The 25,552-nt window shown below is 31.3% G+C and overlaps 4 protein-coding genes and 1 non-coding gene across 7 annotated transcripts; 4 read left to right on the top strand and 1 right to left on the bottom strand.

The window, feature by feature from the left end:
• Positions 1–2,721: 2,721 nt before the first annotated feature.
• On the top strand, positions 2,722–9,583 carry Bm4690 (the record flags this gene model as incomplete). Of its 2 annotated transcripts, none has more annotated exons than XM_043076678.1 (10): positions 2,722–2,799; positions 3,087–3,256; positions 3,342–3,434; positions 6,953–7,251; positions 7,404–7,562; positions 7,917–8,125; positions 8,278–8,413; positions 8,730–8,893; positions 8,992–9,088; positions 9,357–9,583. In XM_043076678.1, 10 exons carry the CDS (start codon positions 2,722–2,724, stop codon positions 9,581–9,583), a joined length of 1,632 nt encoding a protein of 543 aa, XP_042932612.1. The 2 variants fall into 2 exon arrangements, with proteins under 2 accessions (XP_042932612.1, XP_042932611.1); XM_043076677.1 differs by having other exon boundaries at positions 8,724–8,893.
• Bma-mir-307 lies at positions 6,115–6,232 on the top strand. The gene has a single exon (XR_006227921.1). It is a non-coding gene; the product is annotated as a pre-microRNA Bma-mir-307 (primary transcript).
• A 583-nt stretch (positions 9,584–10,166) lies between the features above and the next one.
• On the bottom strand, positions 10,167–11,356 carry Bma-bcl-7 (BCL7, N-terminal conserver region family protein; the record flags this gene model as incomplete). Its single annotated transcript, XM_001899635.2, has 4 exons — positions 10,167–10,381; positions 10,616–10,726; positions 10,834–10,892; positions 11,265–11,356. 4 exons carry the CDS (start codon positions 11,354–11,356, stop codon positions 10,167–10,169), a joined length of 477 nt encoding a protein of 158 aa, XP_001899670.1.
• Positions 11,357–13,626: 2,270 nt separating this feature from the next.
• On the top strand, positions 13,627–14,398 carry Bm675 (Uncharacterized protein; the record flags this gene model as incomplete). Its single annotated transcript, XM_043076676.1, has 2 exons — positions 13,627–13,928; positions 14,335–14,398. The coding sequence occupies 2 exons, from the start codon at positions 13,627–13,629 to the stop codon at positions 14,396–14,398; spliced, it is 366 nt and encodes a 121-aa protein (XP_042932610.1).
• A 2,577-nt stretch (positions 14,399–16,975) lies between these two features.
• Bma-dpy-31 lies at positions 16,976–25,200 on the top strand (the record flags this gene model as incomplete). 2 transcript variants are annotated; one of them, XM_043076674.1, is made up of 9 exons in its annotated part: positions 16,976–17,431; positions 20,012–20,108; positions 21,051–21,200; positions 22,420–22,616; positions 22,918–23,114; positions 23,420–23,648; positions 23,975–24,243; positions 24,463–24,590; positions 25,124–25,200. In XM_043076674.1, 9 exons carry the CDS (start codon positions 16,976–16,978, stop codon positions 25,198–25,200), a joined length of 1,800 nt encoding a protein of 599 aa, XP_042932608.1. The 2 variants fall into 2 exon arrangements, with proteins under 2 accessions (XP_042932608.1, XP_042932609.1); XM_043076675.1 differs by having other exon boundaries at positions 24,463–24,693; positions 25,124–25,157.
• Positions 25,201–25,552: the final 352 nt, after the last annotated feature.

Below are 25,552 nucleotides of genomic sequence, written 5' to 3'. Positions count from 1 at the left end.
CCGATATTTTGATTCAAATTCACAAATAATTACGAGTAAATATCAAGAAGCAAATTTTTTTTATTTTATCAAAATAAAAAGAAGTATAACTCCATGAGAAAGCACTATTCGTGCTTGAATTGGTTGAGTAAGAGAAAAAAAAAACTCGAATATGGATAGATTGAAATAATCTCTCAAAGAAGAAAATTGAAATTCAATTGCATCAGAATATCGGATATTTGAATTTCAAAAAGTAAGCTGAAGATATATTGTTGTTAGTGTTGTTGTTGATACGATTACATTTAACCATCTTTTTTTTATTATGTGATCATTCAGTTGTAAATTACATGCAATTCAAGTTGATAGGGAGGTCAGAGGTAATCTTGTCAAAGGTAATCTTATCTGAGGAGGCATAACAATAATAATAAGCATTAATGTTGTAGAACACTTTATTATTCTGATATAGTTATATTTCAATAAATTTTTTTTTTAATAATTTGCTTAGCAAGAGCGAAAAGAAATGCCCATTTTATAAGATACCCAGTGGAATGATTGACCTTCAGGCAGTTAGCAAAGTCTCCTTTGTCGTATGATACATGTAATATGAAGTATGTGTATATCTATCGTTCGGCACATTCATCTTGTTAGGCCTTTCTTTTATCGAATATTTCTCCTCTCTTTCTCCTTCTTTCCCTCAATTTTCATCATTTTATCTACAACTAGCTTTCAGCTTCAAACTTTTTGCTTTACACATTTTTATGCTAACCAACCATATATGTATGTCATTCATTCTCTGTTCACGTTCTCTCCATGTAAGGGTGACTTTTGTCTCCTCTACTCGATATGTTGAAATTAACGTTTTACAATGAATTACAGTGAATAAATCTTTTCAAAACAGTACCAGTATCCATTCATTGGCATTCTCGCTAATCTTTGTCTTCTGAAAGGCAACGATTGTGCAATATTGATTGCTATCCAGATCATTAAGTAGTTTTGCATAAGGAAGAATTTTAAAATAAATAAAGATAAAACTTAGAATTAGTCCATCTTATCATTTAATAATCATAATATTAGAAGATATATATGTATATGTAAAAATAGCAGTGCACATTTGTCATTCATCGATGAATTTATTCCAACCGATACTGTTTGAGTATTATATTTCTAAATCATTGAGAAAAGTATTTATGACCATATGCTTAGCTTAGCCGTAAGAAAAAGTGTTAATAAACACTTTGTTGAAAAAATATTATAGCAAGTAAGCTGTGTTCATACTATTCGCTTCGTAATGCTAAGGCAAAAACTGCACGAGAAAAAACATTTGCAAATAGAAAAAATTAATTTATGCCGATGTTTTCTTCCGGTTTATAGTTAAGCTGCTTGGGAAAATCAACTAAAGTTGTCTGTTAAAAATTAGTAACATCTATGAGAAAAGATTACCCATGATAACACGGTCGATTATCGAACGATTAGACATTTATTAGTTATCATTGCAGTTATCATTTTACTATCATTACATTTTAATCAATTATTGCTCATCTAAAAAAAAAAAAAGACTACATATTTTTGTGCCTTCACAAAGTCGAAAGTAAGGGAACTTCTACTGCTAAACTGAAATGTAACATTACGATGAATATCGAAAGCAATCATATTCTCCTCTGATTGTCAACGATAACATTCGCTAAAATGTTACTAAGTAAAGTTACACCCTTAACTGAAAGGGTCATTTCTTCTCAATATTGTTCATTATTTATCCAAGTAGCTCTTTCTGTTATCAAAAGATTGATAATGGTGTTAAAAAAGTGGTAAAAATAGTAAGATGACAAATGACTTTTTTTTTCCAATAATTACATTATTTAGGAAATGTTGAATAGCCGCAAAAGGCTTGAAATTACTAATGCATAACGTATCTGACGTATAATTAAATAAATTAATATTAGGAGACATTTTAAAATTAAATTGCAATACATTTCATGATGATTTATGATAAGCAATGTTATCAATAAATCATCAATGAAAAAAAATGTAGGAATTATAATGCTACCGAAGAGTTTTAGCTTTGACGTTGTGTGATGACATTTTCTCTACGAACTGATACTTATATTCCTCAGATATCTACCATTAAAAACTCACTCAAAAATTTTGCTATCAATTATGTGTCAGAAATAAAAAATTTTTTGCTGCAAATAATTTCACACATAAAAACCAAATCTGAGAAACATTTCCATCTTTTCTTTTTGTTCTTTTTTTCCTTTTCCATATCTTTCAGACAACTGGAAATTTGTAGTAACAATTGTCCTTCACTCAAATTTTAGCCATAACATAAGTTTGATGAATGTGATGATAGCCACTATCGTACAGAATTTCATAGATAGAGTAGTAAACCATTTCAAAGTACACATCCAGATGTTGCTACTCTTTGTTGTGCTATAATGATGTAAGCATTGATGATAGATCAGAAAATAGTTATCCATTTTCTGCTCTTTCTGCTTTACAAATTGATTCATCATTTCTCATATTTCTCAGTGCCGGATACGCTCATTTCATTCATCCTTATTACTACCGGTTTATTTTTTTTTTTATTGTTACTGTTGTGTTTGTTGTTGATGTTAACGAAAATTAACGAAAAATTAAAATACAGTTAAAGTTAACTTTTGAAGAAGAATCAAAAAACGAAAAAAAAGATATGCGACAAAGAAGGTGGAATAATTTGAAATGAAGCATTGTAGCGGCATTTAAAGGATGATTTCAAACATGATTTTGCTGACATATCCATTATATTCAATTATCTCTGTGGTGATAGCTTACAATAAACATGAGGTAAGTGCATTTCCTTATCACTGATTTTTTTGTTATTATAGTTGAAATTAATTGCGTTATTGGAAGTATTTCGAAATTTGGAAAGCATTGAAAAAGTGATAAAAGAAAAGGAATTTAATTCGAAGGTTGGATAATTTGAAGTAAAACATTAAAATACTTCCGTAGTTTGGAAAATGATTAAAACATTAAAAATTTGAAGTAAAACATTAAAATACTTCCGTAGTTTGGAAAATGAAATCCATCGATGAACTCACTGTAGCAGTGGTAAATCGGTGGGTATATTTCAGATTGAATATTTGCAAGAATTTGGTTATTTGCCCAAACCAACGCAAGATGTTGCGGCAATGTTTAGCGAAACAATGATAGAAGAAGCAATCCGAGAATTGCAATTGTATGGAAATATACCAGTCACTGGGAAATTTGATACTGCTACTGAAGAATTACTGTCTAGGAAAAGGTAGATGATACAGTTTTCAAATGGAAAGTGCTCTTTTGTTAAAAGAAAAAAGTTTGCAAAAGAAATATTACTTCATTCATTTTAGATGTGGCTTGAGTGATCGTCCAATTCAAGTACTTCGTGAAAAACGATTTGCTTTAATGGGACCAAAATGGACTAAACAAATTATCACTTACAGGTAAATTCTTTTTATACTTCTGAAAGTGATTTTTCCTGCAGATTAATCAACCAGATTTTGATAAGAACTGATGCTGATTATCACTCTCTCACTCTCTCTCTCTCTCCATACATATACTGCATTTCTCTAATATACAAAATTTAAAAGCAATTCACAAAAACTGATTGGTAATTATTGGTAACTTTCGAAGATCAAATTTAACTTCTTGTTAACAATTATTTTTGGAACTTTCCCTACAAATGAGTCACCGAAATATTTTTCAATGAAATCATAGTATGTCTCTTTACACTTCCCATTTAAATCTATAAAAAATTTCAAAGAAAAAAAAAGAACTTAAAATAAAAATGACTATGAAAAATTGCTCCCAAATCTTTGGTCAGAGTTGTTGGGATGTATAGAAATAACACATCAATAAGTAAGTCATTATAATAATATTATTAATAATATTATAGTAACATTATTATTAATATTATTATTGGCATAGAGTATTACTACTAAATCCTCCAATAGTAGTAGTAGTTAGTAGTTAGTAATAGTGGCTCTAAGTTGAGGGTAGTGGTGATTATTATTATTACATTTGGACTTATTCAGATCATTGATTTATCGGTGTTTAAAAAGAATTCTTATAGAGAGACAAATTTGATTATATTGTAGAGGCGCAATTGGTGAGTCATTTTGTAAGGGAAGAAGAAGTCCGCATTGTATTTACAAATGAGTATGCAAAGGTAGGAAGGAAGTTCTTTTGATGTGATGTCTGTCTGTCAGCGTGCTTTTATTTGAAAAATTTCAATTAAGCAAAGGAAATGAAAACATTCAGAAATGTAAACTATACTGAGTTATAATTTTGCTAAAGCTATCAAACTTGTTGCTTAATTTGTTTTAAAGTAATAAAAATGCTGTAAAACTTCACATCTAAACTTTTTAGATCTAAATCTAAAGTTTAATAAAGAATAAAGAGGAAGAAATAGAGGGAAAGAGATAGAGAGGAAGAAAAAGAGAGGGAAGAAAAATGGTGCAAGAGAAAGAAAGGAAAAAGTTTTTAAGTAAAAATGTTAGAATGAAAGTGTAATATATAGCCAAGTGTTAAGTGTTAAGCCTAGGATGCTATGATAGTGATGATGATAATGGCAAGGACGGCCAAAATCATCTTTTCCCTTACAATAAGCAGCTGTTCTGCAGCTGCTCTACACAACAAATAACATCCGCCGTCAATTGTCTCTTCAATCTCTTCATACATTCTCGCCACTTTCTTCCACTACCACAGTTTTGATATTTCGTAAGCCTACTATTATTAAGACTTATTCGTAACCTTAATATTATTATCACTGATATCGTTTATTTATTTACTTATATTATTATTAATGTTATCGCTGAATTATTCATTCATTCATCCATTTATTTATTTTTTTTTATTGAACAGTACTCATTTCACTATTATCATCCGCTAAAATGTTATCATTTTGTAAATCAATTACTAGAATCAAGGATGACACTCATTGATATCTACATAATTATTTACCGTTTATCACTTTCTCATATAGTTTGTTATCCAAGTATACTGATTATATCAGAAACGTGTTTGCTAAAACACATTTTTAGGAAATATCTCTCTGATATTAGGAGTATATAAATGAGATTGATAATCACGTTATTAATCACGTTATTACGTGATTACGTTCAAATACAAACGTTTGACCCTTATTATTAGTTGAATATGCTAGTTAGTTGATGCAGTACTCTAAGTGGAACCATATGTTTATGATATAATCTTGCCTATTTCCCTCTTCCCGGTAATTCATTCCTTCTAGCAAACTTTATGACTGTCGAGAGAAGGCACTAATTTAGTGATTCGTCTATCTTCTGGAGAACATATGGAGAATGATTCGTCTATCTTTCCTATCATTCCTTTCTTTTTTGTCATCAATTATGAGAATGAATTTGACAAGGAAAGAAGAAAAAAGAAAAAAAAAATACATTTATGGAATTACCGCACTGTACAAACTCAATGGACAAATAAGATGAATTAAACAAAAACAAGTAATCTGGTAGCAAATAATCTCTCTATGAGGTCAGTAATGTAAGTCATAGTCAGGCAGTGTGTAACTTTTAGGTCAGATAGGAGAGCTACCTGTGAAAAGTTAATTAACCTTTTGAAGTAGCATGTTGGATGTTAGTGAATCATTACGCTTAATTTTGATAGATCATTAATTAACATATGTTATTGTGGGGTTATCAAGGTACGATTTTTGTCAAATCGAATTGCCATTCTGATTGTCTCAATAATTATAATGTGAGTAATTGAACTGAAAAATTCAATGATTGATCCAAAACGAAACGTTAGTTAGAATAGTGCCCGGTTCATTTATTTTATTTGGGACATGTATATAGGAGGAGAGGGCAGATGTAAACCTTCTGTTGATGTTCTGAAGTTGAAAGCTAATGTTTAGCCTCTGCTATCTCAACATTATATGACCACTGTCTGTTGCACATACTATTCCCATTCATTTCTCCAAATGTCCTCTCGTCATCCCGAAAAACATCAATTTTTTGGAAGCAGTTGTTCCACTGTTTCTAAATGGTTCTTCCGTATTACTATCTTCATATATGCAGCCTGAATTTTAGAATTGCTCAGCCATTCTATCCACCTATCTAGTTGGCTAATAAACTATCTTCTGAAATACTGAAAAGGTTGCATGGCGTTCAGCTTACTCAGCTGGTTGTATGATGTTATCCGGAATTCCTTCAGTTCATCACAACCTCCTTGAGTAAGCGGACTGCTTTCTTAACCTTTCGTCCCCTAAATGTAAGTCTATTTCAATTGCCTAATTTACCATAATTTACTGCATTCGTCTATCAATTCAACAATAATCTACAACTACCAGTGGTATGACTCTTCATCTTTTTATGATAACTCAGTTGCAAGGATGATAATTATAAAAAATGATTGGAGTAATTTTGTTTGCTGTTTGTTTTAATGACACATAGTCAATTAAAATTACCTTTCTAGAAATTAGTTTCTAGGGGCGTAAATTGGAAGCTCTCATTTTCTTTTAATCAATATTGATGGTGAAGTGATTGAAATGTGGAAGAAGGAAAAGATTTGTGAATTGCGAGAATCCAGAATACTGAATCAGTACGATTCTCTAGAAAGCTTGTGTAGCCAATAGCTAATATTCAAAACGACAGTTAAAATTATATCTAACCATGAGCAATAATAAAACAAAAGCTTCAAACTGTAGATTGATCTCAGTAACTCAGTAAATCAATTTTAACTGATAAATCATTCCAGACCATGTCATAATCTCTTTTACATTTGCAAATTACAAGAATTACTACGTATGTTAGTGGGTTCATTCACCAATCCCTTATTTTATATGAAATGATTAAAATTAGGGATTGGAAATATATGAAAATGGAATTATGCCTATTTCTTATATTACAAATTTTTCTTTTTCTTTAATGAGCTAACTTGAAAACTATAAATATATATTCGAAAGAGTAAATTATCAAAATTATAGTGTGGATAATCCGTCACGAAGTATTCCTAATTTGGGTGCAATACGACGTGAGATAAATGAGGCAATTAATAGCTGGCAACATATACTTCCGATGCAATTTTATGAGGTACGACCGGAAGCAGAAGCTGATGTAAAGATACGTTTCGCAGTAGGAGATCACGGTGATCCGTATCGTTTCGACGGAAATGGTAGAATTCTGGCACATGCATTTCCACCCGGTGAAGGAATTGGTGGAGACATTCATTTGGACGATGACGAACGCTGGACTGTTGCACTTACGGGCGATCCTTATAGGCAGCGTAAGTAAGCACGCTTTTTTCCTCTGATTACTGCTTGTTATGATGCGTTTCCAGTTATGAAGCGAATGTTACAGCGAACAGATCACTTGATGAAACTATCTTTATAAGAGTATTACTGCAGAATGACCTCATTTCTCAGTTGACAATTGCAGAAGTGAGTCTTCGTTCGATTGTAATGCACGAATTTGGACATAGCATCGGTCTATCGCATTCACATCAAGAAGACAGCATTATGTATGCCTTCTACCAGTACGACTTAACGCCAAAGTTGTCCTACGATGACTTATTAGCAGTTCGGACTCTTTATGGCGGTAATGGATTTTTTATGTGAATGACTGCTTTCTGCCCAATAATTAACTAATTAAATACAAATGACTTCAACTTTTCACTGTTTCAAGTGCGAATGATCATCTTCTGAATCAGAATGTATTAAACAAATAGATTTTTCTCCTCTGGATTATAAATGTCGCTTAGGATTCTCGAAATGTTTACGTTTCATTTCCATTTATCTATCACAGGAACAGATGCTATATCTGAAAGACCACACAATATTATCGATTGTACATATATGCAAAAAAAAAGAAAAGTGTTCATTCGATATATAGGATATCGTCAATATGCAGATAGTGAAATTCGATATTACTTAATATTAAATACACTATCAGGCCGTGATTATCATCCAGAAAAACCAACTGTTGCTCCTCAACCACATTCATCCACTACTGAACGGCCATCATTATTGCCAGAAGGACCTGAGCGACCCACAGATCGGTTTCCAACAATTCATCCAGAGTTACCTGTGCCAGAACCTGACCCGTGCAAATCCGAATACGATGCCGTCGCTTCCATACGACAAGAAATTTTCGTTTTTAAAGTTGCTTATCTCTTCTCATCCTATCGTTCTTCGTTTTAGAATTGACATTCGGAAAGATAGGAATCCGTTTCTACAAATACAATCCATACAAATATATGTATATATGTTCAATCAAATAATCTGTTTTCTTTTTTTTTTTTTTTTTTTTTCAGGACAGATGGTTTTGGCGGATACGACAAGATGGTACACTAAGTCAAAGTCCACGTCATATCAATACACTATGGAGAGAAGTGTCATGGCCTATAGATGCAGCAGTGGAGAGTGATCATCAAATATATCTGTTCGCAGGTAAATTTGAAGTTATTATTGTGCGTATCAGTAGAAGGAATTATCATCATGTTCATTATTTGTAATTAGTTGGGTTTAAACGAAAAAGTTATGGAATGAAATAGGTGCAATCGAGTGGATAGAATCCTTTCTGTTGTCGTTAGATCCTATTTGATTATTTTTTCTAATTTATATAATGCTAAAGATATTAACTAAGTTATGTTATATTTATTCACTTATTTATGCATATTAAGAATTTTAAGTCACAGCGTTATGAAGAAGTTCATTAATAAGTATTACTTTTATTTTTTTATTTCTAAACTGATGGCAGGTAAAGATATTTATATATTCAATGGTCAACACCTAATTTCGAAGAAATTACTCACCGACTTGGGTCTACCGGCTAGCATTGAACATATTCGACTTGTTTACACGTGGAACTACTGGACCGAGCGGCCGATGTACATCTGGACCAAAGATGAATTCTGGAGAGTTGATAAGGTATGAAAAATAGGAATAATGTTTTAGGTGGAAACAACTTTTTTTCTTCACAAATGCATGAAATAATTACATTGAACAATAAAGGAAGATAGTTACAGAAAACTGAAAGGGTAGAAATAGGTTATCCACGAAAGATCGCAACAACATGGCATGGTATTCCAGAGGAAGCTAGTGCAGCTGTTACATATAACAATGGTTGTTTTTTCTCTATACTTCACTTGATCTTAAAATAAATTATTTAATGACTCTTACTTTGAGTTTCAAATAATTCTTTCCCAGTTAAAGAAAAGGTAAAAATTGCACTTCTCATCTTTTATCGATTAATTCCTCAACGAACTCCTCATATCTCTTAACAGAAAATTGATAGATCTGATAAATTGTAAACAATCAAAAATAATAGAAAAATGCGGCTTGCTGAGATAGCTCCTTTATTGTTTAAAGAAAGCAAACGAATTCCTTTCAGACTTATACTTTTTCAATGGTAAAGCAGCCTACAAATTCCATACCATTAATATGACAGCAGCATCACCAATTAATGCCTCGCAATTGTGGTACTTCTGCCCAGTAGCAATGAAAATCTCAAGTAATGGAAATGCAGCACATATCTCATCCTTATCTAACTTTATTGTTATTGTTGTTATTACTACTATTTTTTCCTTTGAACACAAGTGGCCAATCATTTTACAATAGAAATGTAATAGTACTATTCACCACGGCAACTGTTTCGTGATAAGACAGGAAGGTAAGAAGGGCCCAGTTTCTTCCTCCCTGAATTAAATTTTATTAAAGCTTTAAGTACACGAACTCACTTCACTTCATTATTCATATAAAAATATTGTTGGATGAAGCTTTACCATTCAGGATAATTCCTGTTATCTTGTCGGCTTATAACAAGCACTACATTACCCTACCTATCTACCAGTTGAAGCAGAATAAATTATTAAATCAATGAAATGACAAAAACTATTAGATGCTTAGAAATTGGCACAAAGAATCTTTCCCAAACACAAAACTTTCCTATCAGCCGGCCAATGACCATTTTATTTTAATTCAATAAAGTACCAAAACAACGTAGGACCAATGCATCTTCTTCCCCAGTGCATTTTCATCGTTCTAGAATATGAGATAGAACAACTGGTATAATTCTGATAATTACCTTTTATCTAGTTGTATTACGATCGAGCTATTATCATTCTTTAAAGCAGCAACAGTAAGCAGAACACAAGAATACGTATGTACAAACAATGTAAACCGGCAACTGTAATCACGACTTTCATGATTTAATTTCCGTTGATTCCTGTTCCTGCTGTCGCATTTCACTGAAATCTGTCGAACCATTAGGAGTACCACTGTTGTTGCTTTGATTTTGAAAACCAACCGCTTCAAATGTCTGGTTCGAGTCACTATCGAATCCTCCTTCTGAGAAACCAGTGTTAGAGTCGTCATTCAAATTACCAAAGACACGAACTCGTGTTACATCGCTATTCTCTACAATAAGAACATCACAATAATATATTTCTAAGATTCTCTCCAGTGGACAGCTCTGTAATAAACAGTGCCTAATCCATTACTGTGAACACCTTTCAGAGCCCTGTAAAACACATTATATCTGTTGAAATATGAAATGCAGTTTCGTAGCTCAAAATCATATTGCTCCTCATTGAACAACAATCAATATGAATTATGAAAAAATGCTTAATGTGCCTTACAAGACAATAATACCTAATGCAGTAGAGTCTTGAGTATTTTCCGACGACGCAATTGTTGTGCTTTCATCTTGATCTTGCACTATAGACTTCTGTGGTATTTTTGTAATATTCGCTGTTGCAGTTACTGAAACAAAGTAGGAAGAGTGAACGTGAATATCATATAGATAAAAATTAAAATACTATGTGAAACTTCTAAGCCTTTTTCACACCAATTATGTTTAGTAAACTTACCCGGAACCCACCGAAACAACTTTATTTGAGTATCTTTAACGACAATCCATTTCTTTTCCCTGCAAAAACAAAACTTCAAAACTTTAGAGAAAAATATCGCTGCATCAAATGCAACATAACATTCTACAAACTTTTGAGCTATGCTACTTCCTATTCCGAGTTTGCTTGCCAGAAATAACTCAACAGTTATTAGTAAACTTTGATCACAAAGATATTAATGATATTGGTTGGGAGTTGGTCATCGGAAAATCCTGGGAGATGGTTGCTAGTTATTTAATTGGCAAAAAGAAAACTATCTTGAGATAGTTGGACCTAGTTTATTGAAACTACGATTAGCGCTATTCACATTGAACCTAGTTTACGATTAGCGCTGTTCATATGGCACTCTATTCAAACTATCTTTAAGTCAAGACATGAATTCCAAAAGTTACCATTTCCGAACTTTATCTACCGAATTAATGACCCGTTTCAATTCATCTTTCGCACGATTACGCGTTTCTGCCCGCTGGCTGCGTGCATACATATGCAGTTGATTAAGTCACGACGTATCTCAAATTTGAATACCTGAATTGTATTAACATGAAGTGCTACATCGACAGAATAGTTATACTAGGACGGATAATGAATAAATTAAAATGCAGTAATTAGCTGAAAATTTGTCCTACACAATGGTATTTTACCTCCCAGTAACATACACGAAATATGTAAAGTGTGATAAATATTTCGGCTATTCTGTGTGATGAATGAAAATAATACCGACTAACTCATCAAAGACAAACATGCACCAAAATGGACAAATAATCTCACTGCTGATTTCGTCTCCCAAAATAACCTCGAGACATCAAAAAGCAACGCCAAACTAGGCAACGGAAGTATAAACAAAGACAAAAACGAATAATTAGAATGAGCACACAAGCGATATCGACATAACAAATACAGCATTGCGTTATATCACTTTGATCGTAGCAGAGTGAAAATTGTTCAACTCAATGAAAACAGTTTGGTTTGGGAAATGAATGTTGTATGGTGAAGGGTGCAATTAAAATTTGGACGATTTAATAGCTATGGAATGTTTATATTCAAACATGACCAGGAAATTTCATTATAAACTTGCTAATTAGTACGCTTATCACCACTCTTTCTAGCCTTCCTGTCTTATTATTACTTAACTGGACTCAGTTCTCGTAATCTTCACTTTCACACACATTTACCGAGAGAGGGTGTGATTTTTAACTAATTTCAACTTATTTATGTTTTTCTAAGTTATCTGCATATAATCAGAACATTATAAATAATTCTAGTTACTACTCATCATAGCTTGCCTTATCAGCAATACTGGTGACTGTTGTTTGCAGCAAAGCAAAGTGAAAAAAAAAAAGATGTATTGGAGAAATTGTCAGGACCAAAACAGTAATATACTGTAGTTAATCGGAAGTTTATTAATGTCGTTAATGGACAGTTTGTCTGTTTGGAATTGTGAGAAAAGATTTAGTCGATGATTTTTAATAACCGAATTTGAAACGAAAAAGGAAAGGTGATGAAAAGTCAATTTTCTTTCTTTAAGTATTTAAAAAATTGATATTGAAGAATAAAAAATGAATAAATAAATACATATATATCAAGTGGCACTAAATATCATTCGGTAAATATTGATACGTTTGAAGTATTTCATTTCTTTTATTCTTGATCTACTAGTCTAATGTGCGCTTTAATGAAACAGAAAAATTTTATTCCTTACTTTCTCATACCTATATTATAGATGGATAGGATTGAATTTGGAACGTATATAACTTAAGAGAAGTTCTGGATTTTTGATCTGATCAGTTTTTGATATCGGTCACTGTTTGCTGCCAGTATTGCAAACATGCTCCCTTGGAGAACGGTGAGCTGAGTTTTCCGCTCCCCTCTCCTCCTCCCCACCCCCTCTCCTCTCCCACTTCTTCCTCCTCTTCTCTCTCCCTCCTCTTTTTCCCCTCTTCTCCTCTCTCTCCTGCCCTCTCTACCCCTCCCCTCTTCCTCTTCTCCCCTCCCTCTTTCCTGTCCTCACGCTCTCGCCAAAGAGGAAACTCTTTCTTCTCTCCCTGCCTCTTGTCCTCCCTCCCTTCCCTCCTTTCTCTCCTATGTCGCCCTTTTATCTCTCCTCTTCCTCCTTCCCTCCTCTCTTCTTTCCCCTCTTCTCCTCTCTCCCTCTTTCTCCCTCCTCTTCTCTCACTCCCTCCCTTTCCTCTTCCCCTCCTCTCCTCTCTCTCGTGTCCTCTCTATCCCTCCCCTCCCTCTTCTCCCCTCCTCCCTTTTGTCCTCTCTCCCTCCTCTTCCTTCTCTCCTACGTCGTCCTTTTATCCTCCTCTCTTCTCTTCCCTCTTCTCCTCTCTCGTGTCCTCTCTATCCCTCCCCCTCCCTCTTCTCCCCTCCTCCCTTTTGTCCTCTCTCCCTCCTCTTCCTTCTCTCCTACGTCGTCCTTTTATCCTCCTCTCTTCTCTTCCCTCTTCTCCTCTCTCTCCTGTCCCCTCTGTCCCTCCCCCTTCCTCCCTCCTGTTTTTTATGTAATTTTTTAATGTAAATTTATTTAATTACAAACTTCAGTTTGTTAGCTGCAAAAGTGGTTTCGGTGTTGGTGGCAACATACCAAGCTTTCTGGAATATGTGAAAACACGCGGCATATTCGACACATACATATGTTGGAGCAGCGAAAGCGATGTTCCACGGAAAATTATACAGTTGACTCGAAAATTTTGCTCCTAATTGGAAATATTTATGTCCATAATTTTGTAAAGGGGCATTTTTATCACCCAAATGTATTTTTCCTCTGGTCTTCATGTTTTAAAATGCTTTCATATATTGTTTTATCAAGTTACTTTACCATCCTTTTCCCAATCATTTAATTATGCCAACTTGTCAACAAAATATATGCTTATTCTCACGTTTAATCTTTTCCAATTTCATAAATTGCTGCTTTTTGGCTTACAATATTCTATCTGGAACAATTTGGCCATACTGTCCACAATTTGGCCAATACAGGAACAATTTGGCCATACTGTCCCTCCTGTATGTCCAGTATCTGAATTCCAGGGTGAATGTCATATTAATTTCATAAGGTTTGTCTTTTCCTTTCATTATTCTCACTTTTATTTTAAATTAAGGGGTTCCTTCTCCATTTCATTGCCAGTTTGTCAGAAAAAATTTCGCTAGCTTCAAATACTAAACTGTGAACACTCTTGACATATCTTTGTAAAGATCAATAACTTGTTCGTCTATCAAATAGTTCTTTCAGTTCGTGCCAACGTTCTAATCTTAAATAATATTATCATGATTATACTTGATACTGTAGCACAATCTATTACAGTGTGCATTATTTATCTTGGTAAAGATGGTGCAATGATGCTGGATAGTACAGACTATTTTATTTTGTTCACAATTACTGAAATAAAAGATTTAATAGGAGTTTGCTGTTAATTATACCTATTCCAAAATCTTTCATAATAACTTCGTCATCTTGTACAGGAAGACACAAGCAAGCTTCAGTTGGGATTGGGGACCTTCATTTCCAACAGTTGGCATTTGGTAGCCAATATTTGTCGAAGGAGTACATACGATATTTGTGGACAAGATATCAGCAGTAGTCTCATTTAAATGAATTTTAATAGCTCATTTAAAAGTTAATTCATTTCTCTCGTTTTCTTTATATTTTGCACAAGACATAGTTGTAATGATGAATTTTAATAGCTTGCAACACTAATATCCGACGTGAATTCGATGATTCTAATCGACTGCATATCAACTAGGATATTTTGGCCACTAGTGGAATTCGGGTATTTTAATCTCCGCTGATTTGTTCAGAAAATTTTGTACTAACACATTAATGGTGTAAAAAGGTTTATTTTTGCATAAATTCGTTATGCTCTACCTGTGAAGCGGGATGTAAGTCATAGAAAGTCTTAGATTTATCCTGCGAAGAAAAGATAACTCTTCAACTACATCAGTAGCAAATATTTCCTATATTATAATAATTATTTGAAAATATCTCGAGCTAAATTTCATTTCAAGTATCATTCAGTCCTTCTAAAAGACTGTAGGTTTTTTTCTTTTCTATATACCTACAAATGATGCATAAATGAAGTTAATAAAATTCGAAATGATTGGATCTTCCCTTTGTTTCATAAATTGTTATTTTGAAGTATTGCATTGAGCACTTGCAGATGGAATTAAAATAAAACGATTGTTTTGAAGAAAATTTACTCGTTTTATGTCGCATTTTCTCCATGTGATAATGTTTCATGTTTTCATTTTATATGAATAGTTTACATGCAGATAGCAGTACTAGTGATATAGGGTTTATCATTATTAATGAACACTGTTTGATAAATTTAATAGTGGCGAAATTTTCAGAATGCAAGTGCTTGCGAGAAGGCTTATGGTAACGAGTTCGAATTTATCACTAAGAAGACGTTTTTAATATGACTTTTCAATAAGATAGAATCCTTTCATAAAATCTGGTCCAAGCGTCTCATTACGAAGTGAATAATAACAATAATAATAATAGTAGTAATAGTAATAATAATAATAATAATAGCAACAATAATAATAATAATAATAATAGTAATAATAATAGGTAATAATAATAATAACAATAATTAATGACCAGTACTGATGATAAGAATTATTGTAATGATATTATAAATTAATTTGTTTTTTCTTAAAGTATCAAATAGTCAGGAATGTAATGGAAAATTAATAGATCTTTGACAAAATAAAAAACGTTATAAATTCTTGGTTTCATGATTAGACTTAAACGGTTTTATCATTAATATTTTCATAAGTATTATATTGTTGGCAATAAGAAAAAAATGTGCACACAAAACTGGATACGAAGATGATCATACTGATCGGAAACAAATTGAAACAATTTGTCAAAATTTATGTGCAAAAAAATCATAAATGCTCGTCTTAAAATTTCATCCATAATTTTTTGGTGTTATAAAGGAACATCATACAACAAACACTTCAATGGTGGTTAGATAATTCCAAAAGCTTTTAAATTGCTTATCAACAAGCGTATTTCTACCATCCCTAACATTTAATCCGCTTTTTTTTTTCACTTTAAAGAATAAAGTTATTTTAGTCAGATATAATTGTTTGCAAGTTTCTTTCAAAAATACGAAAAGTGTCACTTACAATTTTTTACTTTCTAATTAATTTATTTATAAATCCATTGTAGCAAACAAATTTGTTTATAGTTTTACGGGTATCACTATTATCATTTATTAATAGAATCAATAGAATAAACGATAACATTTTGAGTCCTTTGATTTGCTACTGATCTTATTTTTTTTATTCCATTTTTAATTTTCAACTATTCGAACTTCGATCCATTCATTCTTATCGTCAGTCTTCTCATGTTTGCACCACTTTCTTTTTGATATAACTGTTCAAGATCAGCATTTATCACTATCCATTCATCCTTATCACCAGTATCACTAATGATTTGAAAAGAGCGTTATAGTTATATTATCAGGATTCCTTAGCATTTACACCACATTAGTGTTAAGATGAAAAGAATAGAGTGGTAGTGATCGGGTTGTTATGGTGTGCATGGGCGGTATTTCGATAATGGAAAAGGAAGATGAAACTGGCGTGTGTCGTCGATCACCGCCATTATTCTCTTTAGCAATACTCTCCTTGTACCTGCTCTTAAATTATATTTTCTCTCTCACTTCCGAATAACTGAACACCATATTACCACCGTTATCTTTCGTTCTATTTAAGTAGTAGTGATAGTAAATGATGATGATGATGGTGGCAACGTGGTGATAATTGTGGTGATAATGAAATCATACATTTTACTTCTTACATTTTAATAGGAATAAAATAAATAATATAAAAGGTTAGATTATTTTGGTGACTTATATCTAATTAATCAGAGAGATAGTTCAAACTTTAATTATTTAGACTACAAAACGAAGTAGCATTATTTGGAAACGAAGAAAGAACGAGAGGATAATTTGCATACTTTCCGAATGATACTTCTCTTCCAACAATTATTTTGAGCTAAACTAACTATACTGGTGAGAAATTTTTTTTGCTATACTGTAAAGGAGATCTACCTCATTCTTGCTACCTGTACACCGGTACATGTCCAAGTTATATGGCATTATTAAAGCCCTTCCTTAGTAGGACTTTTTCAAGCTTTTTTGCTACTATCACTGGTGGTAGAAATTTGATAGACAGTATAGAAGAATTAATCACCACTAATTACTGGTTAATATTTGTCATGATAATTGTATGTACCTGTAGTGCACCTTCCAACGGAGCATTCTTTCTTAATGACCCTTATGGATATCCATTTGTATCACTACAAGACGATAGCATTGAATCCGTTAGTGCTACTACTATTACTACAACTACTATTATTTCTACTATTATTACTACAACTACTGCCACCCAGAGAATATTTCAAGAAAAAGCAAAAACATTTGGGCAAAGCGCAGAAGAGATTCAGAAAGTCAAATATTATCTGGAGAAAATTCAAAAATTTGAAGCTAAGCAACATCCAGAGGAAATCCGTCAACAACATACCACAAAAAATTCCGAAGCGATAAAGGTGGATATTTCTTAAATGTTATTTTTGCATTTTATTTAAATAAAACAATTTCTAGTTCAAAAATTCAGCATAATAATGAAAAAATTATTAAAATTTCAAGCAATTTTTGCACTTCTCTTCATTTACTATTTGACTTCTAAATCTTTTTAGCATACTTACCTAACCATCATTTATTATAAGCGATAATTGAAGATTTGAAGATTCTAGTGGTTTAATAAGCTAATTTAATTTTACTTGAAATTATGGTTTAACTTTTTCTTCGAAAAATTGTTGTGGTGCATGAAAAAATCACAGTACTTCTTAATTCTTATTTATGAAACTTTTCAAACTTTACAGTAATAATAGTCAGAATTGATGAAAAATTTTCGCAATAAAATAAATGAGTAAGATATAACAATAGTATAACAACCATTATTTCTTAAAAATTTTCATCAAAAAATTTTTTCAAATCATTTATTCAACAATAACAAAAAAAAACTTTCTTAACATTATCAATGCTAAAGAACTGTTTAAATATTTTTGCTTCGCAAAAGCCAGTGTAATGTATATAATATATTTATTTGTTTTATCAAATTTTTTCTTTACTTTAACTTTCGTTTAGAATAAAAGAAATAACACTGTCACAAGAAAACTAATTGTTGTTTGTAAACAAAAGAAAAGAAAAGAAAAGAAAAATAAAAAACAAAAACCAATAAATAAGATTGTACAGAGAGAGTGAGGTGAATGCGGCATAAGAAACAGGTTACGAGGACAAGAAAAAGAAAATACTGAACCTATGAACTATACTGGTTGCTTAATGACATTTTATTTTTAAAATTGACGACATTTTGTTGAATTAATCATGTCTCTCCCATGCATTGTTGTTGATTATATGGACAATGGAATAGTATCGTTAATATTCTCATACAGAAATAAAAAATTCAAGTTTTTGACAATGTAATGTAATTAAGTAAAACTCTAATCCATAGATTTAAAATTATTGCAGCACTAATGTTATTACATTGATAAACTTTAGTGATGATTTTTAGAATTGACAAATATTAGGTTGTCAGTAGTTTTTTTTCAATTATTCGGAAAGATTTGTTTACAAAGGAACAATAATGATTAATTTTAAGATATGCAAAATGTGAAAAAAAAAAAAAAAAATACTGCACCCCAAAAGTGAGTGATAATATTTTTGCAGATTAGAGTAAAAAATTTTTAAACATATTTCCACTAGTGACTAAATTTAATTACTTTGAAAACAGAAAAATAATAATAATAAAAATAGTCATTATGTCCAAATTAATAAGATAAATGCAACAAATTATTTGGACCAATTAGTTCTCACATGCGAAGTTTTCAGAAAAAGAATATGCTTTACTGCTACTGTTTGCTTTCAAATATTTACCATTCATAAAATCATTCTTAAAAAGAAATAATATTGATTATTGGGAATCTTTTGAGGTATTATTATTATTATTATTATTATTATTATTTAATACTTCCAAATTATCAAAAAAAATTTTTTCTTTCAGGTACAAAAGTAAATTTTCAACAATTTGTTATATTTTATAATTACTTCTTGAAATCTGTTCAACACTTTTCTCCTGCTAACATGACATAGCACTATAAAATTCATTTATTGATACAATCCTCTTAAAAATCTTTTCTCTGTCAACCAGTTTTCACATCTTATACTCAACTTGCCTAGAGAAAATCATTCATTTCATCATTGATAAATGTAATGTATTGTAGCAGAGGAAATGTACTGACAACTACAACTAGCACATGATATTTGGGTGAACAAATCGGAAACCCGAAATGCAGGATTTTTTACTTCATTATCAGCGATAGCAAATAAATAATTATTTTTTATTCATTATTATAAGAGAGCAGTCTAATAATGATAATTTTCTCCTAAATCTTGTTTAACAATATAATAAAAATACAGCAAGAACAAAATTATGATATAAGATATGGTATGATAAGACAAAGTGAAATGATTTATTTGATATTTTGCATCATATCCTTTAAATCATCGATAACATTTCGCTTTTTTCACAATAACTGAAACATTAATTTATTTGATAGCTTAAATTTAATCTTATATATCAAAATATGTTACAAAGGAAAAAAAAATTAATGGAGCGGGAAGCAATCGATCAGTTTAGATTATAATATTCCATTAACGATTTCACTCATTTTAACAACATAAAGAATCCCTTTGTTTTTCTTTTTATTCGATCAAGGTAAACGAAAGAAAAGAAAAAGAAAGAGAAAAAAAAAGGAAAGGAAAGAGATATAGAAAGGGATCAATATAAAATATGTATTTAGTTGTTGAACTCAATGATAATTAAATAGTAAGTGATAGAAAAGGAAAAGAAGAAAGTGATTACTGGCAAATTCTCTTAATCCACTGGATAATAAATTATTGCTAACAATTCATCTTCTCAGGTGCACGTATTGAAATTTCGTAACAAACAAATATAATCGTGGTTTAAATAATTGATTAATCAATATCGAATATTTTGTTGTTTAAAAAAAGTGAAATGAGCTGTTAGAAAAAAATGAGAAAATAAAATATATCTCATTTGACAGGACGATTTACAAATTGCAGTAGAAGTTGCGAAATTTGAAAAACGACAAAAAGATAGCATTACATTAAACCCGGAAGAAAATGGTCAATACTATGAAGGTAAGAGTTTATTTTTTAGTATATGATTAACGCATCCTATTGTTTCTAGCTGGAATTATTTATTACATTGAAGATGTATTTTATTGTGCTAATTAATTAGTGATGAGGATACCTGGTGATATCATTGAAATTTCTAAATCGCTTAATATCTTGAACTATTCAGCGCTACAACGATAAATATTAGACGCTTTTTTTTAAAGCACTGCCTTTATTGTTCAACCCTTTGACATCTGTGAGTATCACTATTATCATCACCATCGTCATCATCATCGTCACCATCACCTAGTCTCAGAAAACTTTTTCTTTTCGGACCGGATTATGTGCAGTCCATCATTTCCATCCTTTCTAATTCATTCTTTCTTCTCTGTATCTAAAGCGATAATATCCATATTGCCCTCTTTTAAGTATAATATATAAATATCTGTATATACGTACTACTGTAATAGCGATTATAATCATATTTAATAATCTTTGCACGAATTCATTTTTTTCTAGAATATTTTTTTATTGAAAGTAATTAATATAACTGGATCACATCGACCAGAATTTTATACTACTGACATAATAATGATGGATGACATTTGAAATTATATTGTACTTTGTGACATTTGAAATTGTATTGTAACGAAAAAAAAGAAAAAGCAAAAAAGGAATCACCGCTCAATTATTCACGACGAATTAGATTTAAAGTATATTGGAGCATGCTTCAAAGATATTTCAATATCAGAATAATTTAATGATCCTTGGGAAAATTTAAATTAAGATATGGAAGGTTATAATTTGCAAGTTAAAAAATTATGAAAGAATTATTATGATTATTCAGTTAATCACTTTTGACTTCTGGATGAGGATATATGCGACAGTAATAGTAAAATAGTTGTCCAGATATTGTATTATTTAACTTTTATTAAATCATTTAATTTTTTACGCTCATTGCTTCAGGTGACATTGTTTTGGACGCACAACAAGCTCATGAAATCTATGAAAGTATGATACAGCATGGACGGCGTACAAAACGAAAATTTATCCGTTCCGAATTACGTCGATGGGATTCACATAAACCGATTATTTACAGTTTCGACGGGTCACATAGTAATTTTTTTTTTTTTTTTTTTTAACAAAAAATGAGAATTTAAGAATTGCCAATGTTTATTGATAGGTATTTGAGTAACTTAATTTTTTTTTTAATTCTTAGAAATAAAAAATTTGATTTCACTTGAAAGAAAACTTTTTTTTCTCTTGCATTCATAGTGAACAAACAATATTTGAATAACAAAAACAATTACAAGCGCAAATCATATAATCACATTTTCAGTTTCATCAGTATTATAATCTGTAAGACAAAAATGGGAAAGAAATTAAAAAAAAATTAATTACTTAGGGCTGAAAGAATTTAGTCCATTTTTCATCGACCATTCTTTAAGCGAATTAAAGAGAGTAGAAATTATATCACATTTGTAACCGGAAAGTGAGAAGTCTTTTTCTTTTTTTTCCCTTCTTCTTTCCACATAGCCCTTTTTTAATACATGCAATTAATTAGTAATACACGAATTGACTTGTGTCAAATTACTTTTTTTCAATTTCATTCTTTCTATTTATGAGAGGAATTAGTATTAAATGATTGGAACAGAAAAAAAAAAAGAATGGACAAGTAGAAAATAAAAATGGCATTGTTGATTATAAATGAATTGCATAATTATATGTGCCTAATTAGATTCATTATATCGAAATATACTTGAAAGTTTATTTCTATTTCATCAATTCATCTTTTTGCACATTTATTTTGAAGGTTATTTTAAATCATATGAATCTGTCATATTCGTTTAGCATGGTACAGGTTTATAAGTAGGTATTTCTCCATTCAAATATACCACAAAATTATATACTAAAAAAAAAATCTCTTCAAATATCATACTGCTTGGAAAGGAAAAATTTCTCAAATTAATATCTGAGAATGAGAATTGAAGATGAAAATTCAAAATTCTCAGTGTTTTTTTCAAATTTTTAACAATTAAAGCAATTTTTTAAAAAATATTTCTTACAAATTAAAAAAGAAAGACTTTCCTCTTTTTCTTATTCAATTTTATTACAAAAATGTATTATTGGTAAAGTGCTGAGAAAACAATTCAGAAATTATAGTAAATCACTCGTTGGAATTTTGCCTTATGTTTTATTCAGTCAGTGGAAATCGAATGAAAATTTTTAAATTCTAATAATATTGATGTTAATTAAACACTGTTTTTATCTCTGACAAACTTTCAACTTCTATCTCTATAAGACTAATTTTGTAGTAATATTATGATAATTTTAGCTATACGTGAACAACGAGTAATCGAGTTAGCGCTTGAACATTGGCACAATATAACATGTTTGAATTTTGAGCGTAGAGATGATGAGATTCAGGAAAACCGAATTGTTTTTACGGATGTAGATGGATGCGCATCCAATGTTGGCAGACATCCTCTTGGTGAACCACAATTTGTCTCATTGGCACCAGAATGCATTCGAGTAAGTCTTATCTTCTGTTAACTTCTATACTATAACTCAAATGTAGATCGTTTTTAAGGTACCCGTAGAACGTGATCCAAGTATGCTAAACGTCTAAACTTCGATTTTTCAGATTGTAATATGCAAATATTATTTATCTTAAAACAGAACTATGAAGGTTTTATTTTATAGTTAGTGAATGATAATTTTTACGAGAAAAAGATTTGCTTTATGTTTTTTATTATTATTTAGTTAATGGAAATCGAGTGAAAATTTTTTAAATCCTAATAATACTGATACTACTTAAAAAAGACAATTACAGTTAGGAGTGATAGCACATGAAGTGGCACATGCATTAGGTTTTTGGCATGAGCAATCGCGACCTGATCGTGATAATTATGTTACGGTTCGCTGGGAAAATATTGATCGTGATAGCAAGGGACAATTTCTAAAGGAATTACCAACTGATGTAGATAATGGTGATGTACCATATGATTATGGTAGTATTATGCATTACAGGTGAAAAGTCGCTTCACTGTAATTTATGCAAGCCTCAAAATAATTTAAGAACTTATTAATTTTCAAATATATTGCATCTCCTGTTATTAAGATCTTGTTTTTTTCGTTTCCTTTTTGAACAATCCTAGAAAGTAATAGTTAATTAATAAATCATGAAACAGAACTATTAATGAAATGATCCAGTTCGTTATTTAATCTAAATACATTTGAAAATGGGCAGAGAGTGGATGAGATTGTATATAGGAAAAGAACATTCGTTTGTTGTTAGTTCACTTCAAACATTTACTATGAAAATTAAATTACAGAAGCAAAGCATTTGGTCGATATGAGGATTTGTTTACACTGAATACTAATATAATGGATTATCAAAAGACTATTGGACAACGAGATCAATTATCATTCAATGATATCCGTCTTATGAATGTCATATATTGTAGTGATTCATGTGCACAAAAATTACCATGTCAACGTGGTGGTTATACGGACCCAAGGAGATGTGGACGATGTCGTTGTCCAGATGGATTCACTGGAAAAGTATGTATATGTATTATACTTTTTTTATTTAAAATTTATTATCGTATATTCAAAAAAATGCACTGCTTTATAGACATGTAAAAGATGACAATTCAAAAATTATATAAAAATAAATATTAGAAAAGAATAGACCAGAAAAAACTAGTATTCAAAAGCACTGTTCAAGAAATATTCAATTATGTAGCTAATTTCCAACATTATAAATCCTGACAAAAGATTTGAACAAGAATAAGAAAATCAGATATAATTTGATCATTTTAATAATTCGAAGATTGATAATAAAACGATATCTTAATTCTTTTGTTATTTAAATTACATTTTAACAGCTTTGTGAACGGATAATGCCAGGATTTGGAGCAGATTGTGGTGGCCGCATAGAATTGACGTCTAGTTGGAAGCGTATTACAAGTCCAAATTATCCCCGAGATTTTAAAGAGGGACAAGAATGTAGCTGGCTTCTTGTGGCTCCACCTGGTCAACGTGTACAGTTACGCTTCTATGGTGAATTTGAGATGTACTGCAAAGTGCGGCATTCACTTTGCATGGATTATATCGAAATACGTAATTCAACTGACTTTGCTAATACAGGAATGAGGTATTGCATACTATATTTACACTTCTATATAATGTTACTAGTTTATTTCCAATAATAAAAGATTTATTACTAAGACGTATTGCTTATATTCAAATTAATAGAAGCGGAAATGATTTAAGATGAAGATGAATATGATTAAATCTAAGCACTGAATTTTGTGGAAAGTGAAAAAAAAAGAACTTCCGTCAACAAAATATAACTTTAATCTTCGTATTTCAGATACTGTTGCTACGGGACTCCAAAATCATCGATTATGTCAGCTACTGAGGATATGTTAGTGCTCTTCCGATCATTCTATCGTGGTGGCAAAGGTTTCCAGGCGCAGGTACGCGCGCTACCAACAACCGGTTTGTTCTTAGCGTGGTCCGAGTGGTCTGCGTGCAATGCATCGTATGGCGCCCAGCACCGTATCAGGCACCGTCGACGTATCTGTGTCGATGGTGCCTGCATGTTAGTTTAGAAGTCCTTTCCCCATCATCTCCTCACCCATGTATTGAAAGTTGTTTCGATTATCCATAAAGATTTATGAAATTTCACATGATGAAAATATAATTCTCCTATTAATGGAACAATTTATAGATAACTTGACATTAGCTTAGAGATGCTAATTTAGACAAGGAGGTTATTCTGATAAGGGAGTACAAGATGTAAGTGTTATCCTGTTCTTCTATTTCTTGTGGTTTGCATCCATGAAACATGAAACAAGTAAATTAAAGAGGCAACCAATTAGAAGTCAGACTAATATTTGGCTAACATCCTAGATGATAGATGATAACATACGTATCAAAGATTTTCACCGACCACTGCATTAACTTACCTAACCTGCACATGATGATTGGTGAGTGTTCTTTTAAAGCAAAATGATTGATAATTGTTATAGTGTTCAACATTCGAACGGTGAGGTCTATGGATGAGTTTAATGCAAATTTAAACAAGCATGCAGTGGCAGATTCGTAGCACTATTTGGCGGAGATGCAAATGGTAAGAATTATCAAAGCAATAATATAAAGATTATGCAAAAATCCCACTGCAAACAACCATTAAAAGTACGGGTCTCTGAAGCGAATCATCTGGAACATGTTTGAATCTTTCCTATCAGAAGATATGTGATGATCAAAGTGTTATGATAAACAATACCATAAAATACCGAGCTAGAATGTTAAAGTAATTATTTACTGAAAGTTTTACGAAACATTGAAATCAGATGTTGAAATTATTAAAACGAATTAGCACGAAAAGGTCTTGACCAATTCCTATATGGAAAACCAAGGATATAAATTTATATGATATTTATTTGCTAACAAATCAT

The sequence above is a fragment of the Brugia malayi genome (genome assembly GCF_000002995.4).
Source record: "Brugia malayi strain FR3 genome assembly, contig: Bm_v4_Chr1_scaffold_001, whole genome shotgun sequence".
In the NCBI taxonomy this organism is placed as follows: Eukaryota; Metazoa; Nematoda; class Chromadorea; order Rhabditida; family Onchocercidae; genus Brugia; species Brugia malayi.
This window is presented reverse-complemented; position numbering and strand designations above follow the sequence as displayed.